The sequence below is a fragment of the Stegastes partitus genome, unplaced genomic scaffold, assembly GCF_000690725.1.
Source record: "Stegastes partitus isolate 25-593 unplaced genomic scaffold, Stegastes_partitus-1.0.2 Scaffold280, whole genome shotgun sequence".
Classification (NCBI taxonomy): domain Eukaryota; kingdom Metazoa; phylum Chordata; class Actinopteri; family Pomacentridae; genus Stegastes; species Stegastes partitus.
Window position 1 is genome coordinate 403,516 of NW_007578011.1, and position 16,391 is coordinate 419,906.

The 16,391-nt window shown below is 46.0% G+C and overlaps 1 protein-coding gene across 2 annotated transcripts in view; it reads left to right on the plus strand.

Moving 5' to 3' along the window:
* The window catches only part of igsf9bb (immunoglobulin superfamily, member 9Bb), a 149,286-nt gene extending 134,873 nt beyond the window's left edge, over positions 1-14,413 (plus strand). For both annotated transcript variants that reach the window (XM_008282644.1, XM_008282643.1), the window contains exons 18-20: positions 4,562-6,199; positions 11,001-11,128; positions 14,199-14,413. In XM_008282644.1, the coding sequence (XP_008280866.1) occupies positions 4,562-6,199; positions 11,001-11,128; positions 14,199-14,413 (1,981 nt within the window). The remainder of the gene's footprint in view (positions 1-4,561; positions 6,200-11,000; positions 11,129-14,198) is intronic.
* Positions 14,414-16,391: the final 1,978 nt, after the last annotated feature.

Sequence of the window (16,391 nt, forward strand, 5' to 3'; positions counted from 1 at the left end):
ACGATGACAAGATCAGAACAAATTCAGGACAGCTGGTGCAGATAACAGAACATATCATCTGTAGATTGTTGTGTTGGCTGTTTGGACCTGTTGATGTGAAACACCTCCGTTACCCTGAACGGTCACTGTGTTTATCCAGCCCACCGTCCTATCAGCTTCATTCTTTAGTTACACTCTCAGGCTTTGCATGCTTTAAGCAAAACGCAGTGTTTGTGTTGTGGAGCTTTTAGCCAAGCAGCTGTTTCCCTCTGCCTCCAGTTTTAATGCTAAGCTAAGCTAACAGAGCTCACCCTTGGTCTTCTCTTCTGATGTACAGACACTAGAGTGGCGACCAGGTCTCCTCTGATGCTGTCAGGTGTTGAGGGAACACATACATTCATTGCACACTAATGATAATTCAGTCATTGCACCATTAAGTCTGCAGCAGCTGATGAACGGAGAGAGAACATCAGAGTTTTAACTCCATCACAGGCCTGCTGTCATTGAGCTGTACATCTGAACCATGAGGGACTTCTCTCCAAACAATAAAATCGTTCTTTATCTGTGCCATCAGTTACTGTACTTTACTGTATTTGTTAAAGGAATTGTTTGATGTTTTAGGAAATGTGCTTGTTGGCTTTTTAATAGTTATAGATGAGTAGAATATATCTTCAGCTGCACCAACAGCAACAAGCCCACAAACACCTCCTGGATGGTGAGCTGTCATTACTGCACTTCTAGGTTTTCATACAGATCACACATAATCTGTGAGGAGAGCTCAGAGAGGCTGGCGGCTTGAGTCCCAGTTGTCTGCTCTCCACAGCTCGCTGTCTGCTGGCTGAAGCTCTGTAGAAACACTGAATGAGTACCGTAAGTGGACCATTCACACAGCAGCTGCTGCATCGCTGCTGCTCCTCTACAATCAGCGAGGGGCTTTGCCAGAGTTCTGCTTTATCATCATGATCCTACTGGTCAAGGCCAACGTGGTGCACATGCACTGCAGAGAGCCGCTCTGCAAGTTTAAACTATGAAGGCACCGAAAAAGTTCTCAGCCTCCCCAGAAAACGTCAGAGGAGTAAACAGAGTCTCCTTTAGCTTCAATCCACGGGTCCACCGATGTTGAAGCTTCCCTGTTCCTTCCTGGAAGGTCACATCTTGAGCCTCCAGATGCTCCTCAGCATCAGGGATGACTACATCATCATTGTGAGAACGGCTACCCAAGGAGGGTTTCAGTTTGGGAAGCAGAAACCAGACGGTGACGGGTGGACTGAGGAAGGAACATGGGGCAACAGTTCAAAGCCACATCTGGCTTCTTCTGCCACCAGCGCTGGGTGGACGGACTCATTGTCCTGGAGCCACAGCAGCCAGCTTCAAGCTCTCCTCCCCTTTTTTCCTTTAATGCTTCAAACATTTGAGTTTCTGTGGATGAGATGTAAGGCTTCATGTTATACAGTTATGCTCCTTGTTTCCACGTGAGGCTGAGAAAGTCTTAAAGTGCCCTCATACATCAGTTGCTTAAAATGTTTTCCTCCAGAGTCTACTGTAGTCTGTAAATGTGAACATACTCCCCGCACTGTGCTGGTCCAGATACTGAACACACAACAGGCCCAAAGTTAAGGCCCAAGGTCTGGTTTAGCTCCAGCATTAAATGCAGCCACTAAAAAGTACATTCTGCTGCCTGTCAGCTTCACAAACGGTCCCCGATGTCACAGGGTTAAAGGAAGGAACCTGAAACTGAAAGGAAACCTCAGGGTCCATTTTGCTAAACGTCTTAGGGATCTCCATCCATGGACACTTGCTGGCTGACCTAATCATCCTGCGTGTTCATCTATCTGCACCAGAGGGTCGTGAATAGCTAGGAGGGGATTTCTAAGGCACTCAGCTGAATACCTGTTCAGGTGTTTCGTTTCTGTTTCCTTCCAGTCAGACTGAAAACTAACATTTGAAATGATTCATGTCAAAATGTTTAGGTTTTTCCTTTTCCTTTTTTAAAGTTGACCCGGCTCGTGACCTTAATGTGTGCTTGTTTGTGCGATTCCTCGTATCCTCAAACCTCTACAGCGGAGATACAAAGTGCAGCACATTCACATAGATCACTGTTTGATTTCTAAGCTCTTGTGTTGGTGACTCTTGTGACTGGTAGACTTCACCGCTGGTCCTTTCTCATCTCAGATGCTGCCACACTCACGTTTTTCCTTGACTTTGTCCAGCAGTATTATGCTTTGATTGGAAGTCCAGGTCTTTAATTGTCATTTTGAACTTGTAATGACTGTAACATCGGCGCTGGCTGCTGCATCGCTACGCTCATGGAAAACACTGTCTGCATTTCATCTAATTGTATAATTATGTCAATAATGTGTAATGAGCTAATCTAGAGGACCTGGATTTATACAGCATCAGTAGTCATCACAGCATCCTAATTCAGCTGGAGAGGCTCTCACTGCTGCATTTCCTGAGTTAACATTTCTTCATGAAGCACCAGGTGAGGAGCGAAGCACAGGACCCAACATTTGGCTTTTCTATATCTGCCATGTTGTCATCTGGCCACTCTTCCTGTTGCAGGTATTCTGTAGAGAGAAACAGGGACACAGTAGCATCATTAGAGACACCAGCGAATGTGGTTTTACAGATAAAAGCCTGTTGTCTGAACAAACTGAAGTCAGTGATTTTAATGTTGTAATCGACACCGTTATGTTCAACCCGACCAGAAAGGAGAAAAATAAAAGGATTAGTGATTTATAGGTTTTATGAGCAGAAACCACAGCCAGCCCTGGACCCTGGGAAGTGATCTAGAATAGTTTTGCATTAACAGTGTTTTTCATTTGCAGCTACTTTGTCCATGCTGTTTATAAGAAAGTGAGTGTGAGCAGCAGCCGGGCTGATTCTGCTGAGGCTCAGCTAAATGTCTCCTTCTATCACTGAATAAAGTGACTGTGGCTTCAAAGCAAACTCTGGTTTCATTTCCTCTTTCTTATACGTACACTTCATGCAGTCATTTCCACTGGGAAAGCACTTCATACCACCTATTTTAAAGAGTTTTATGTGCTTATTATATGAAGTCCACACAGATGCAGGCTGATGTTGTGACACACTGCAGCTCCTGCACATGTAAAGTCTTGGACAGGATGTTCAGGTGTCATAGAGGAGTTCTCCAGCTCATAGAAGACCACAGATTCAACTGTCTTTCATCACTAAATGGACCTTTGTGCTGCTTTAGACAGATGTTGGTCCAACAGTCAGTGTCATCGGTTACACTGCTGTCTATGAGCACCACCTCAGACTTTTTAAAGGTCATGAAAACTCTTCCTTCCATGTGACATAGTCATAGACATTTAGGTTTTGGCCCGAGTTGTTTTTCACTAGCTTGACTCCATGCTGGTAGATTTACATGCAAACAGAATCAGAGCGTCACTCCAGAGAGCCTCGCTGCCTCCGTGGCTCGTTTTCACTTATTTATGAGGATGTGCTTCACACACAGTCTACAGGCATCGTCTGAAGAACTGTGACCGTTGCTCACGTTCAACTTTAGCTTAACAGTAAAATCGTTCCCTATTTTTAATAGGTTTGGGGAAACCATGTTTCAGAAAGGACAAGTCCTTTAGTTTCAAACTATATAGATGTGAAGAAGTTTAAAGGGAATTAAACTATTTGGATCTTATTCCTGAGTGAAGGGGTCGCACATGAACTCCCACAAATCAGAACCGTGTGGCTATGCTACCTCCACCACATGTGGTTTGTGTTTCCTCTGCTCCTGTCACTGCATCGTGATGGAGGCCATGTCCCAGAATACGAGGAACCAATCAGGCTTTCACAACTTTTGTTTGTTCGTTGTTGGTCAAATATAACCATACTACACACACACACACACACACACTGATGATTAGCTTTTAATCAGCTTTAAACTTAACATATTTGATTATTTATTTTCCAAACAAATGCTCCATCGTACAGAGCCACAAGAAAAATATACCAAAACAAACGTACATTTGTAGAATAAAGTGTTCAAGTGGGATGTAGTTGTTTTTAGACTGATAAACCAGTTTGTTGTTTTCAGTGTGTTCCTACTCGTTATGCATGATGTAGTGTTCCGCTCACTGTTGTGTGTCGTGTGATTTCCCTTCTGCTGTGCACCGTCCTGACACAACCAAAGCTCTGCATCTACACTCTGATCAATGTCACCTTCTGAACAAACCATGTTTCCAGACTGAATCTACAAGTTGGTGAAGTAGCAGCGACCAGTCACATGGCCGCGGTGGGCCGCAGTGAAAACACATTAAAGGGAAAGCAAAGAAAAGCTTCTTAATTTCAGGCTGTTAATTAATTTGTACATTTGAGCGTTTGTGTCTTTAATCTTACTGTTCATAATAACAGCAGACATATTTTCACCTGTTGATCGTAGTTCTTTGTTGAAAGCGGTGCTTTGAAGCAGAACACAGTCCTGTGAATGGAACCACATTTATCTCAATAACGTCTCCTTTGCTTCATGTCTATTGCAGCCAAACCCGCTTTCAGGCACATCAGTGAAGCTTTGCTTTCCACTAAGCACAAGGTTTCTGAATTTTCCAATGTTCCTTTCTCCTAGGTCATCTTCAGGAAAGGTGAGCCCAGAGAGCGTTCGTTCAAAGGCTTCCCCATCAGAATCATCTGAAGATAGTCATGACCAGCGTGGAAAGAAACCACCCCCAAGCCCAGGGAAGAAGGAGGAGCTATCACTATACAAGAAGACCAAAAGAGCAATAACAAGCAAGAAGTACACCATCTCCAAGCATGAAGCGGAGGCAACCACACCCATTGAACTCATCAGCCGGGGCCCAGACGGACGGTTTGTCATAGATCCAACTGATGCAGAAATGTCTGTCAAGCCCCGGCGAATCGAGGGCTTCCCCTTTGTGGAAGAATCAGATCTCTATCCTGAATTCCGACAGTCAGACGAAGAGAATGACGATCCCAGGCCTCTGCCACCAGTTATGGCCCCCCTTCGGCCTCACCAGATTTCCCCAATCTCAAGTCAGGAATCTTACCTGCAACCTCCAGCCTACAGCCCTCGTTTCCACAGGCCCTTCGAAGGTATGACCATCATGGAGAGCAGTCGGCTCCAGGCCACAGGGCAGATCCGAGGTTCTCTCCACCACAGGGCTTTCTATGGCTATCTGGGCCCCCCTGGAGATCATGATCCTCCTCCTCCTTTTTACATGCCTGATACCAGCCCTCTCAGCTCCGTCATGTCCTCCCCTCCATACCTTGCTGAAGGTCCTTTTGGTCACCCCATGATTCCTGAAGAAATGGGAGAGGGTGATTTTCCACAGTATGCTGTCTCTGGTTTCCCCCTTCCTCTGACCCTCACCTCCTCCTCTCGGTCACCGGAGATCTGGCAGGGACTGGATTTCACCTTTGCAAGTCTGGAGGGGCCCCAGTTCATTTTTCCACCGCATCACCCTTTGCATCTCCGCCACGACTCCCCCTACCCCCCTCCGCCTCATGTTCTTCCCCTTAGTGCTTTTCAGCCGTCCCCCCTTCCAATGCCCACCTACCCAGCTGTCCTGCCACTGGAAGCCCCAAAGAGCCATTCAAGCAAGTCTCCCAGCAAGGTCAAGCCTCATGGCTCCCCAGCCAAGCATTTAGCTATGCAAGAGGCACATTTAGGGCAGCTAAGACACACAAGCCACGGTATGGGTGTGCCAGTTTTGCCTTACACCGATCCAATGGCCCATATCGTCCCTAGCACATTCAGTAGCTTGGACACGCGATGGTTTGAAACCACCCCTCGTTTCAGCCCCAGACAGGCTCGTAGGATGGATCCCGGCATGCAGCAGGTGGTTCTCCAGCCCTCTCGACTCTCACCGCTCACCCAAAGCCCCCTTAGCTCTCATGAGGGTTCCCCAGAGATTGTAGTGCGTCCCAGGCCACGTCCCAGCATCGTCCACCCTCCCATACCCCCAGAGATGTCTGAGATTACACTCCTCCCTCCTTCCACAGCCAGCTTCTCCAGGAGATCTTCCCCTTCCTCCTCACCTGCCCTAGGCCAGGGTAGCAGGAGAGCAAGCCCCAGCTACCGTTCCCACATGGCCTTTGCCACCTCTGCAACCAGCTACCCAGCTTCCCAGTCCCCATCACCCCCCATGGAAAGCAGCAACATATTTGGGCAGATGCCATCTCAGAGGAGGACTGAGGAGGAGATCCTTCCATCTGAGCCCTCTCCACCCCAGTTGTCAGCTTCAGGGTAGGTCCATTAGGCATGCAGAGAGGGATACCATTTGAGTCATCTGCCCCAACCCATAATGCTTTGATGTGTGAAGTTGCTCTGACATGTTGGTCACTGAAGTGCTGTCTGATATCCATCAGTTTTTAAAATCATCTCTGTGGCAAATTAGCTCTGTAGCTTAGTTTCTGCTTCTTTCATTTGACTACACTTCATGAAAAATGACCAGTGTATGGTTGAAGGAAACCATTTTGTTGTGATGATTCATTTGGTGAACGCTGGAAGTTTGCAGTTTAGTTTCAATTGGTCAATGCTGCTTTTCATGTCAGACATCAAGTTGGAGGAATTCACCCAATGAATCTGTGAAGCATTGTTCCAAAACCATCACTGAGAAAAACACGAAGCGTTTTTCAGTGAAAACATCAAGAAGTTAACTAAATTCCAAACAAGACCAATTACATGCTGAATTGAAAGACAATGCATTCGCTTCACAGATTCTGTTTCAGACCTTTACGGGCTACAGTGAATGAAGTATACCATGGCCTGTGCAGTGTGTAACTTGCTTGGCACAAGCCCCTAAAAGCCTGGGAATTTGCAGATATCACTCAAGGATCCCTGTTTTTCCATCTGTTATCATGCGTTACCCTGCTTTCACCTAACAGGAGGAATCCTAAAATATTCATCCAACTGATTCCCAGACAAAACACCCATTGTTATGTCAAGCTCCAAGCCTTTGAAGATGCCTTTATCATGCAGAAGGATGCTTTAAGAAGAGTCCATCTTGGCAGGCCCTGCGGCCCATCCTCAGCCTTAGTAACCTGATTGCATGACCAATTCTCCCTTACCTTCCAATCTCTCAGATTTTCTTCCTACCCTACTTCCCCTTCCCTTTCTTTAACCCTCGTCTCCCCAACCCCCTTAATTGCCTCCAGGTCACCCCCAGGTCTGACGACCAAGGAAAGGTTGTTGGGCAAAGTGTGTCACAGGGCCTGTCCGCTTCTCATGTACTGCAATGTCTCCATCATTATGAATTAGGGGCAGTGTGGTGGTTCTTGATGGCTCCTGGAGTCTTACCTGCTTTGTTTTTGATTGATCTCAGCTATCTGGGCAGCGTTGTTGTGACCAGGTCCTCTACACCGCAATAGGTAAGGGTTGGATCCATGTCTGAAAGGGGGGGGTTAGCAGGTGGGACTTTTTTGATCACCTCGTCCTTTAAAGGGGAATACAAGACTTTGAGTCTTTGTTTGATTTGTTCCTTCCTTCAGTCAACATGTGTAGTTCATTTCAGTTCTTTCCTTTTTCCTTTTTTTCAAAGTGGCTATGCATTTTAAGTTCTGCAGTCTTAAGTACAGTATGCATTCTGACAGATATGCATATGCCATCGTGTAGCTGATAGATCAGGTCAGATATGTATCACCAACATGATTTCATGCTTGAGTTGTTTGCTAACTGATTACAATCATAAGCAGATGTTTAATTCCCTAACTTGAACACCTAAGCACAGATAAATAGATCTCAGGTGTGCACACAAGTTATTCAACAGTGATCTCATCTAACTGCTAAAAATGTGTATTTATTCAAGCACATGTCTTGTACTTGGATCGTTGCTTGCAAAGTTAAATCCAGCAAAGCTAAACATTTGGTATGTGATACATTTTAAGATAGCATTTGGTGCAGAACATTCGGTTTGGACCAACTGGACTTTACTCCAACTGCATGGTTCTAAGAATCACAAACACTTTGAATGTGACTCCTGCTCACTGGCTGATTGTGTGTCATGGTTCAGACGAGCTCAAAGTTAAACGACTGCTGATGCAGGAACAAACTGCCTAAAGGTCTCCTGTAATGTGATAAGTTTTGACAGTATGCTGCAGTTTGGCAGCATTTAGTACAAGCTCAGCCCTCTGCAGACTTCTCTATTGATTTATCCTGATGAGGCTCTTCCTCAGCACCCAGATCAATGCAGTCCACATCCAGCTAGATGGTAGCATACCATAATTAAGCAGCAAGATTAATGGCTTTTTTCCTCAGAGTTCGCCTTTACTCATTTAAATTTCACAACTCTTCAGTGAAAATAACAAACATGATTTCAAGATCTCCTCATGACCATGGCCTGCTCTATCTGCTCTGGTCCCAGGTCCGTTCTGCTGCAGCTCAGTGAGACGAGTCCGGCAGGAGGACCATCAGGGTCTCCATGTAGAAAGATCTGAATTCATTCCCTTGTTCGCTCTAAATACTAAATACGTAGTCGAACTAAAGAACTGCTCGTCAAGACGACAGTTAGTTTGTGCATCATTTCCTCTTCCTCCCTTCAGCCCAGTAGTCAGCCATCTTTCCCACACAGCCCTGGTCCTCAGGATGGGATCTGTGACTGTGTGATCCTGTCTAATTTCCTACATGTCTCGACTGCTCAGGCTGCAGCTCTAGCCCAGATCTCTTTGCAGGCCCCTTTTCTCAGCTACTGCAGGCTGAACTAAGGCCCATAATGAGGTGCTGAGACTTTGCTATCAGCTGTGAAAGGACTGTGTGCTGCACACAGCAGACAGGCTCTGTTGGGGGAGCCTTTTGATGTGCCAGCAACATGGGGAATGAACACCTTTCCTCCAACTCACTGTTTGGATCCAGCATCCAGCAGGAAGTGAACATGAGCTGCTCCCAGTCCTCCTGGCCTCCTCATCCTCCTACATCTGATGATGTGTTCAGTACAGATTTGAAGGACCAGCCTCATCTGTACTTTGACTTCTGACCAGCAAAAATAATGAGCGTTTATTCAGTCATTCCTTCCTTTATCACAAACACCCAGCAGTGAGGTCCATCAGATGCATCGTCCCTGAAGTGGAGTTACATCCATGAGACAATAACAGAATCCAATACGCTGTTCTCAGCTAGTATGTGCACCAGTTTATGTTTGGTGTCTCGTCTCTTTTGTACTTTATGGATTATTAGAAGGTGTAATTATGAAAACCTTTAGAAAGTGGACTTCTCTCCACGTCAACATCCTTTATTCTCACATAAGTTTGTAGAAACGCTCTTAGCATTCTTCTCAAGCGTGACACATTGTGCCATTTATATTTGACAGATGCTTATATTGTGTGACACCAGCTGAAAATATTTTGAAGCAACAGAAATATTTTGTGAGATTGGCGTTGTGATGTCACCTGAAGCTGTGTGTCCACTGGGAGCCATCATTAACAGCTGCTTTTGTTTGTCCGTCAAGCAGGAATGCTGTTGCATGTTCCTGGCAGTGATGAAAGCTCAGCATGTGTTCAGTTCTCAGCAAGGACTTAAAAACATTACAGCTTTAACAAATAAATAAATGAAATGCATTAGATTGAGGGTTTGAGCAGCGACAGAGCAGCAGCAGGAGCCATGCAGATCACTTTCCACAGCATCTCTTTAGCCCAAAACTCTTCAGACAGATTCCTGGTGGACACATGGCCGTGGCTCCCTGCATAAAGCATCTGTGCATAAAGCATCTGTGCACAGCATGAATCAGTCCATTTACTGTAAATATACAACTGCACTTGTGAGTTTGGACTGCAGAACAGTTCTCACTTCCATGTAAAGCAAGTGTCCTGCCAAAGCAGCTTATGCACTTCTTGTAATCCTAAGGAACAAATATTTTGTAGAGGAGGGGCACATGGGGGGTTGAGGAGCCCCTTTTGTTGGAGTGAACTGCCCAATGAAGTGCTTCTGAATGTATTCCCCTTTAAAGTCGTGTTCCATGTGCAAACTGCCATGCATGCCATCGCTAAATATTGCTCTTCCGTTACAAAAACTAAACAATTATATGGATAAATTCTTGTTACATTTGTTGTCCTAGTGCTTCGCTTTTCTTTGGCTTATTTTTCATTATGTGACTGTTCCCGAGTAGTCATTTTCCCCTCCCGCCATCTCTCCCCCTGTCAGCATGGTGAAGCCCATTGTAGACAGTATCCATGTCTATGAACACATACTGATGATGCTTTGTTGCTCAGCTGTGATTCTCCCCCTCTACTAATGACGTTCGGTTTCTCTCTGCAGCCGCGGTGGGAAGATGGCCTCTCTGTAATGCTAATTGTTTTCTGTGCCTTGAGAGAACCAAGTGTGTGTTTGTGGCAGAAATCTGTGGGCTGCCGACTCATACGTGCCTCCATGAATGGGAGGCAGCTACGACATACATACCCCACACCAAGGGGGCATTTGCATCTGTTATTTTCAGAGTGGTAAATTTTTACAGTAAACATCCAACCTGCAGACGTATCAGTCTGGAAGTCTTTCTTCTTCAAAGTATCCTTCATTTAAAAACAAAAATGTTCCTCTGAAACCAACAGTGCAAGTCTTTCTCCGTGTCGTATCTTCTCCAGAACTTTCCTTGCTGACCTAGCCTACACCATGAGGTACACAGATGATTTCAGGGGTTGTGAAATACTTTGCTTTTCTTTGGATGATCTTTGGATCAATTTGAGCAAAACTAAATCTTAGGTGTCCCTGAAGGGCAAAGAAATTTCAAGGTGGACAATTTAAAATGCCAACTGGATTTCATTCTCTGAATTACAGCCTTTGTGGCTGTTGGTAAATCCAGATGACGTTCAACATGATGGTCAGTAAATCATGTTGCTCTTCAAACCTTTGAAAACAGAACCGGCGGCTGTATTTCAGAGTACAGCTTCAGGTGACTCACATTGATCCTCTGGCAATGTGCTGCACCTCTTGCTTAGCACGAGCAGTGCTGTTCTGAGGCTGTGTGGGTTTTGTTGCACTCCGTAGTGCAAGAACAGTGCACGGACCACGGTTGGCCTGGAGTTACCCGCCTTTCCCTCTCTCTCTCTTATTCATCCAGAAAACGTCGAGGTGCGCCGAGTGCCCTTTCGGGGTCTGAGAGGATTGATGCACTGAGATACCAACGTATTAAAAAGGCCAAGAAGATGACGATAAACAACAATAACTCCAAGACCAGAAAGAAAGCAGGTATGAACCGTCCTCCTCTTTATTATCCCGTCTTTACACTTTGAACACTGGAGGTCCCTGGACCAGGACCAGGACCAGACTGGACCTGTCATTACAGCCCAACCTGCCACTGGGCCTGGTCGGTTCATGCCCGGTTCTGCTGTAGCCTTTTGTTTTCCATTTCTGTTGTTTGGTCTAATCTGGCAGTTTGTAAAATAGGTTCAGGATCATCAGCGTCACAGATTCATTGTCATGTTATTTACACTCTAGTTTGGGCAGCAGTTAAAACAGCAGTTAGCGCTGAAGTTTAGTTCAGTCTCTGTCTGCCCTGAGCGAGGAGGAACAGGAACAGATTGGTGTCTGTCATCGTACAGCCGGAGGTTGTTCATGTTGGTCTCACACCTCTGGAGCTGGTACTGACTGAATCTGGAGATTGAAGAACAGCTGAGGGGGTGAAGCAGAGATGTGTTTTACAACCTGATGATTAACTCACGACTACTGAGAATGAAGGCTGGATGCTCTGCCTGGAGGCTGGACGTCTCCAAAGGATGAAGTTGCACAAAACACTTGGCAGAAAGGTGAAGAGTCACGTTTTCATTCCATTTGCCGAAGCATGAGACAGCAGCTGCTGTTTCTGAGTGTTGGTGACGTCCTGTTTGTACTGGTCCGGTCCAAACTGGGCTGTGAAACACGCTCTGCATCTGTCAGGAACACAACAGAAGCCAAACCCCAGTGGGATTTAGTGACACCGCGTGCTGGTTTGGCATCTTATAAATATTAAAAATTGATTTACATTTTTAAAAAGACAATGCAAGAGGGGTCAAGCTGTCCTGACTGGTGCCGGATCAGTACCACTGGATCCCACACTGTCCACAGTCAGCACAAGAGCATCTGAAGTGATGCAGCAGCAGTCAGTGAACGCACCACGGTTCATACAGCTTCAGCCACTTAGCTGCAGATCAGGTCGCCAACTTCAGGTCAGAACAATAAAGTCTGTGAGACTTTTCAGCACCAGGGAAGTGTTCTGATTGCATCTTTTAGTTTTATCAAAGTGTCAACACGACTTTGAAGAGAGCTCTGTGTGGCTCACTGACCTGCTGAGATCATGTCTGTCCATGTTGAATCTGATGAAGACACAGTGGTGGAGAACATTCAGTCTGTTTGGACGATGAGAGGCTGTGAATGAGGTGGTGTGCTCCAGCCTGACCTGAGAATCCTTTTTCCTCTGGTTGGTTAAACTCTGAGAACAACAAGCGCCATGTTTTCCCCTCTGAAAGCCTTCTGGGTAACATCACTGTCTTAAATGTAACATTCAGCATATAGACAACAATAACAAGCCTCCATTGTTCTGTTTCCTACATGCTGATAAAGCTGGACCTCCAGCCCAGTTTGGAGGCCGGTCCTGTGAACATTCAGGCCAACTTGCATCTGTGACAAGTTCCTGATGTGGAAGGTCAACAGCTGTCTGCAGCTGCTACTCATGAGCATCTCGTGGCTCCACTCAGCACTGATCTGATCACTTCAATAGGATGATGTATAACCTGCAACAGCAGGAGGCCAGAAGGTAGCTGCATGGTTCTCCTACAGCAGGATGATGTCGTCTGTCAGGCAGCTCTAAGATCTGCTCGTCATGTTATTATCAGGTAGGAGGTTAGAACGGGTTGGTGTTTGTATTCTGTTATATTCCAAACAGTGGAACATCCTGAGACAGCCCAAGTGTTTAGTTCTTCACCAGATCCCACCAAACCACGGCTCATTCAGGCAGCTGCACTGCTCCAGACCGTCTCCATGTGGGCCTGGCTTTGTTGCTATGGAGCAGGCTAACTATTCAATAAAGATCAATGTGAGATGTTAAAGTTTGATCTGATATTTCTAAATGACTTTTATGCCAAAGAAGCAGAAGTTGAACTTTAGGAACCGTCTGTGGTCAACCTGGAGGTACCACCTGATGTTCTGACCTCCAGCCTGCATCAGGTCTCTGCCCTGAAGCCTTTTGCAGCCTGACGCTTTGCCGTTTGAGCTGCTCATGAAAGTGGATGTGTGACAGCTCTGAGGAACCACAGCTGGAAGTGAAAAACAAAAATGGAAGAAACCAAAAACATTGGGTGTGCCACATCAGATTAGATCAAGAACTGCTCATAGATAAGAACCACTGTGGAGCGAGCTGTCCTCAGAACATGCTGAACGCTGTGTTTAGTTTCTGTGGCTCTTGTTGTCTTTTAAAGGTCCGATATTGAGCCCCTTCAGAGCAAAGTGTTTAAAGTCATACACGTTCCCAGAATGTGCTCCAAATACCACAAAGATGGCTTCAGACTGTGTGACTCTGTTCCAGCCCTGATGTTTCAGCGCCTCCAGCTGTTCATGCTGCTGAGCTGCTGCTCACGCCCCCTTCAGGAAGAAGACTCTCTGTGCATCAGTGATGGACAGAGCGGTCGACACCAGGGCACCTGGTGTAGAAAGAATGAGTGTGACAGCAGGGGATTCTGGGATTTCTAACACGTGATCCGTATCTAGACGCTGACAGCTGATCCATGAGTCTTTGCATTTAAATCTTGTGTTAAAATATTTTCTTGCATTTTGATTCATTGTGCAAATGGACGAGGCGAGTCCTGGATCAAGAAAACCAGGACTAAGAATGATGTCATTCACTTGTAAATACCTTCTTCTAGGTCAGCTCGTGCCACTGCTGGGAGCTTTGTGTTGCTCAGTCTTGTATGAACTGCTTTTACACATGTGCTCCGCCACAAACATGCATCCATCTATTAATACTAAGACAGATATAATAAACCAGATAACGTGTTCAGGTTAGATTGTAATGGTAGGTGTGACAGATACTGTAGACTTTGTTATCTTCAGACAGATCCACTGTTTAGTCATGAACCCAGAAACCTGGAAACACAACCACAACCAGAACTTTGGATACATCCACCACAGAACTCCTTCAGTCTCTCTCTGTGCCCTGGTTCAGAAGTAACAGCACTGCTTTAGGGAAGGATGGTGGTAGAACAGTCAGTGGGTTAGAAGTGCCAGTAAACGTTGCCACTGCTAGTTGTGGTGGCTGTGACCTGCCTTTCCATCTGTCCTCCTCCAGGTGTCTCCACCTCTCAGACCCAGCAGGCCTACACCTCTCAGGTACTCCAGCCCGAAGAAGCTCTCTACCTCCGCAAGAAGAAGAAACGGCCCATCCTCCATGACCCATATACTCGCTTTTCTGCTCTGCTGTACCGCCGCCCACCTCGGGAGGACCAGAAGGCTATTTTGGCGAGCATGGACAACATAGACCTAGACCATGCCACCCTGCTCTGAAAGCCCGTGAGGATGAGGTCGTGCAACACGCCACCCCGTTCCAAAATCAAACTGCAGCAGCTACATCCCAGTGGGTAAAACAACACGCTCACTTTATAGATGTTTGCAGTTTATTATTGGCGAAGGGGAACTTCTCTAAATGTCCTCATTCAGATGTGGTGGTTCTGTAGCTACAGCCTGGGTCACTTCAGTGTGCATTAGTGTGTTCTCTGATGTGTTGATGAGACACCTGGATGACCACATGTGAAGAGACCAAGAAATCTGATCAAGAATCCTTTGAACAAACCAAACGTATTGTTTTAGTAAAGACAGAGATTAAAGTGTTGGTCTCAACAAGGTCATCAAACCACAGCATTGGCACATCTGAAGTGTGAGCCAGAGTTCTGGCTCCTCTGAAAAACTCTGGATTAAGTTCTGATTGGGAAGCCCGAAGGCACAAGAACGCTAAATCCAGTCGTATTCCCTTTAAAGAAGGAAATCGATTCAAATCCAAATGATAGCTCTGCCACTCTTCTAAAAGTTTTACTCCAGTGCAAAAGGTTAATTAAAAAAGTAGGCAACACCTGATTACCAACTCCCATTTCTCCCATTTTGTTTTTGAACCCCTGTTTCCGACCCAAAGTCAGCATCTTTAATTAGAAAGCCTTCTCCCGGCTCGGGTCAGGGTTCTTGTGCTGAGCAAACTCCCCTCACCCCCAAAGACAAAAACCAAGTAAAAACCTGAGGGCCTCCGTTTACAGCACCTGGATCATCTCCGCCAGCAGCGTCTATTGTCTCCAGAGAAACTCGCCTCACAGATATGGGTGTTCTTACTTCCTACCACTGATACCTCAGAGCACAGGACACGAAACCACACAACCACCAGGATCAGCCAGCAGAACAAACTAGCCTCTCTCCTCATTGCTTTTCTTATCACATGATCTACTGGTGCAGTTCTGTTTTTTTAAAGGTTGCACACGTTGAGCGTTTAGTTTCTGTGCAGAGCGACGGTTCTGCTGCTCTGTGCTCCGTGATCAGGACAAGGGCTTGTTGTTTAGGGAGTGACAGAAAGTCAACCTTTAACTCCTTTACTTGGCCTGATTGTGGCTGTCTGTACGTCTGCTTTCCACACACCGGCTTGTTTCTTTGCCAACACTTAAACGCAGTGACTCAGTTCCAGTAATGTGGCAGAAAGTCCTTGTGTTCAGGCTGAAGTCAAACAGCTGCTCCAATCAACAGGGCTTCAGCCTGAGCTGCTCAGATCTCACAACTGTTTGCACTGGAGCAAAATCTTGTCCATTTGCTGTTGCTTTACATCTCCTTCTCCACTTCTTCTACTTTAGGTAGCTTAGAGGGCTCCAAATCCTATTCAGAAAGTCATTCACAAAGCCACTCAATTGAAGAACAGAAACCAATCACACGTAGTGGAGGACAGGATTTTGTGCCATAGTAGAAACACACCGGCTTTCTTTGGCCTTAATGGAGCTTCTGGTTGGTTGCCTGCTGAACTTGTGTCAAATTTATGTTTATTTCCAATAATTTATTTTTATTTGTGTGTGTGTGTGTGTGTGTGTGCGCGCGTGCGTGTGCGTGTGCGTGTGTGTGTGCGTGTGCGTGTGTGTGTGCGTCTCTTGATCAGTTCCTGTTCATGTGCTTGTCATTTGAGGTGCCGTCATCCTGGAGGGGACAGTATGTGGCATTAAAGGCACCACAACCCGAGCCAAACGGTTTCTTTGTATTCTCCACTGGTACACACAGTTTGGTTTGTTTCCGGTGACTGAGAGCGTCACGTTGCTCCTGTTTAGCCTGACGTGTACGCTACGGGGCTAGAGATACACTTTTATTTATGATTGGACGAGAAAAGCAAGTGCCATAACATCAGAAGCTCAGCTGAACATCTGTGCTCACGCTGCTGCTCGGTCACATCCCATCAGCCCGGGTGTGCTTCAACAATCCCACATCCTGTTGTGTTCTTTTGTTTACATCAAAAGGTGCTCAG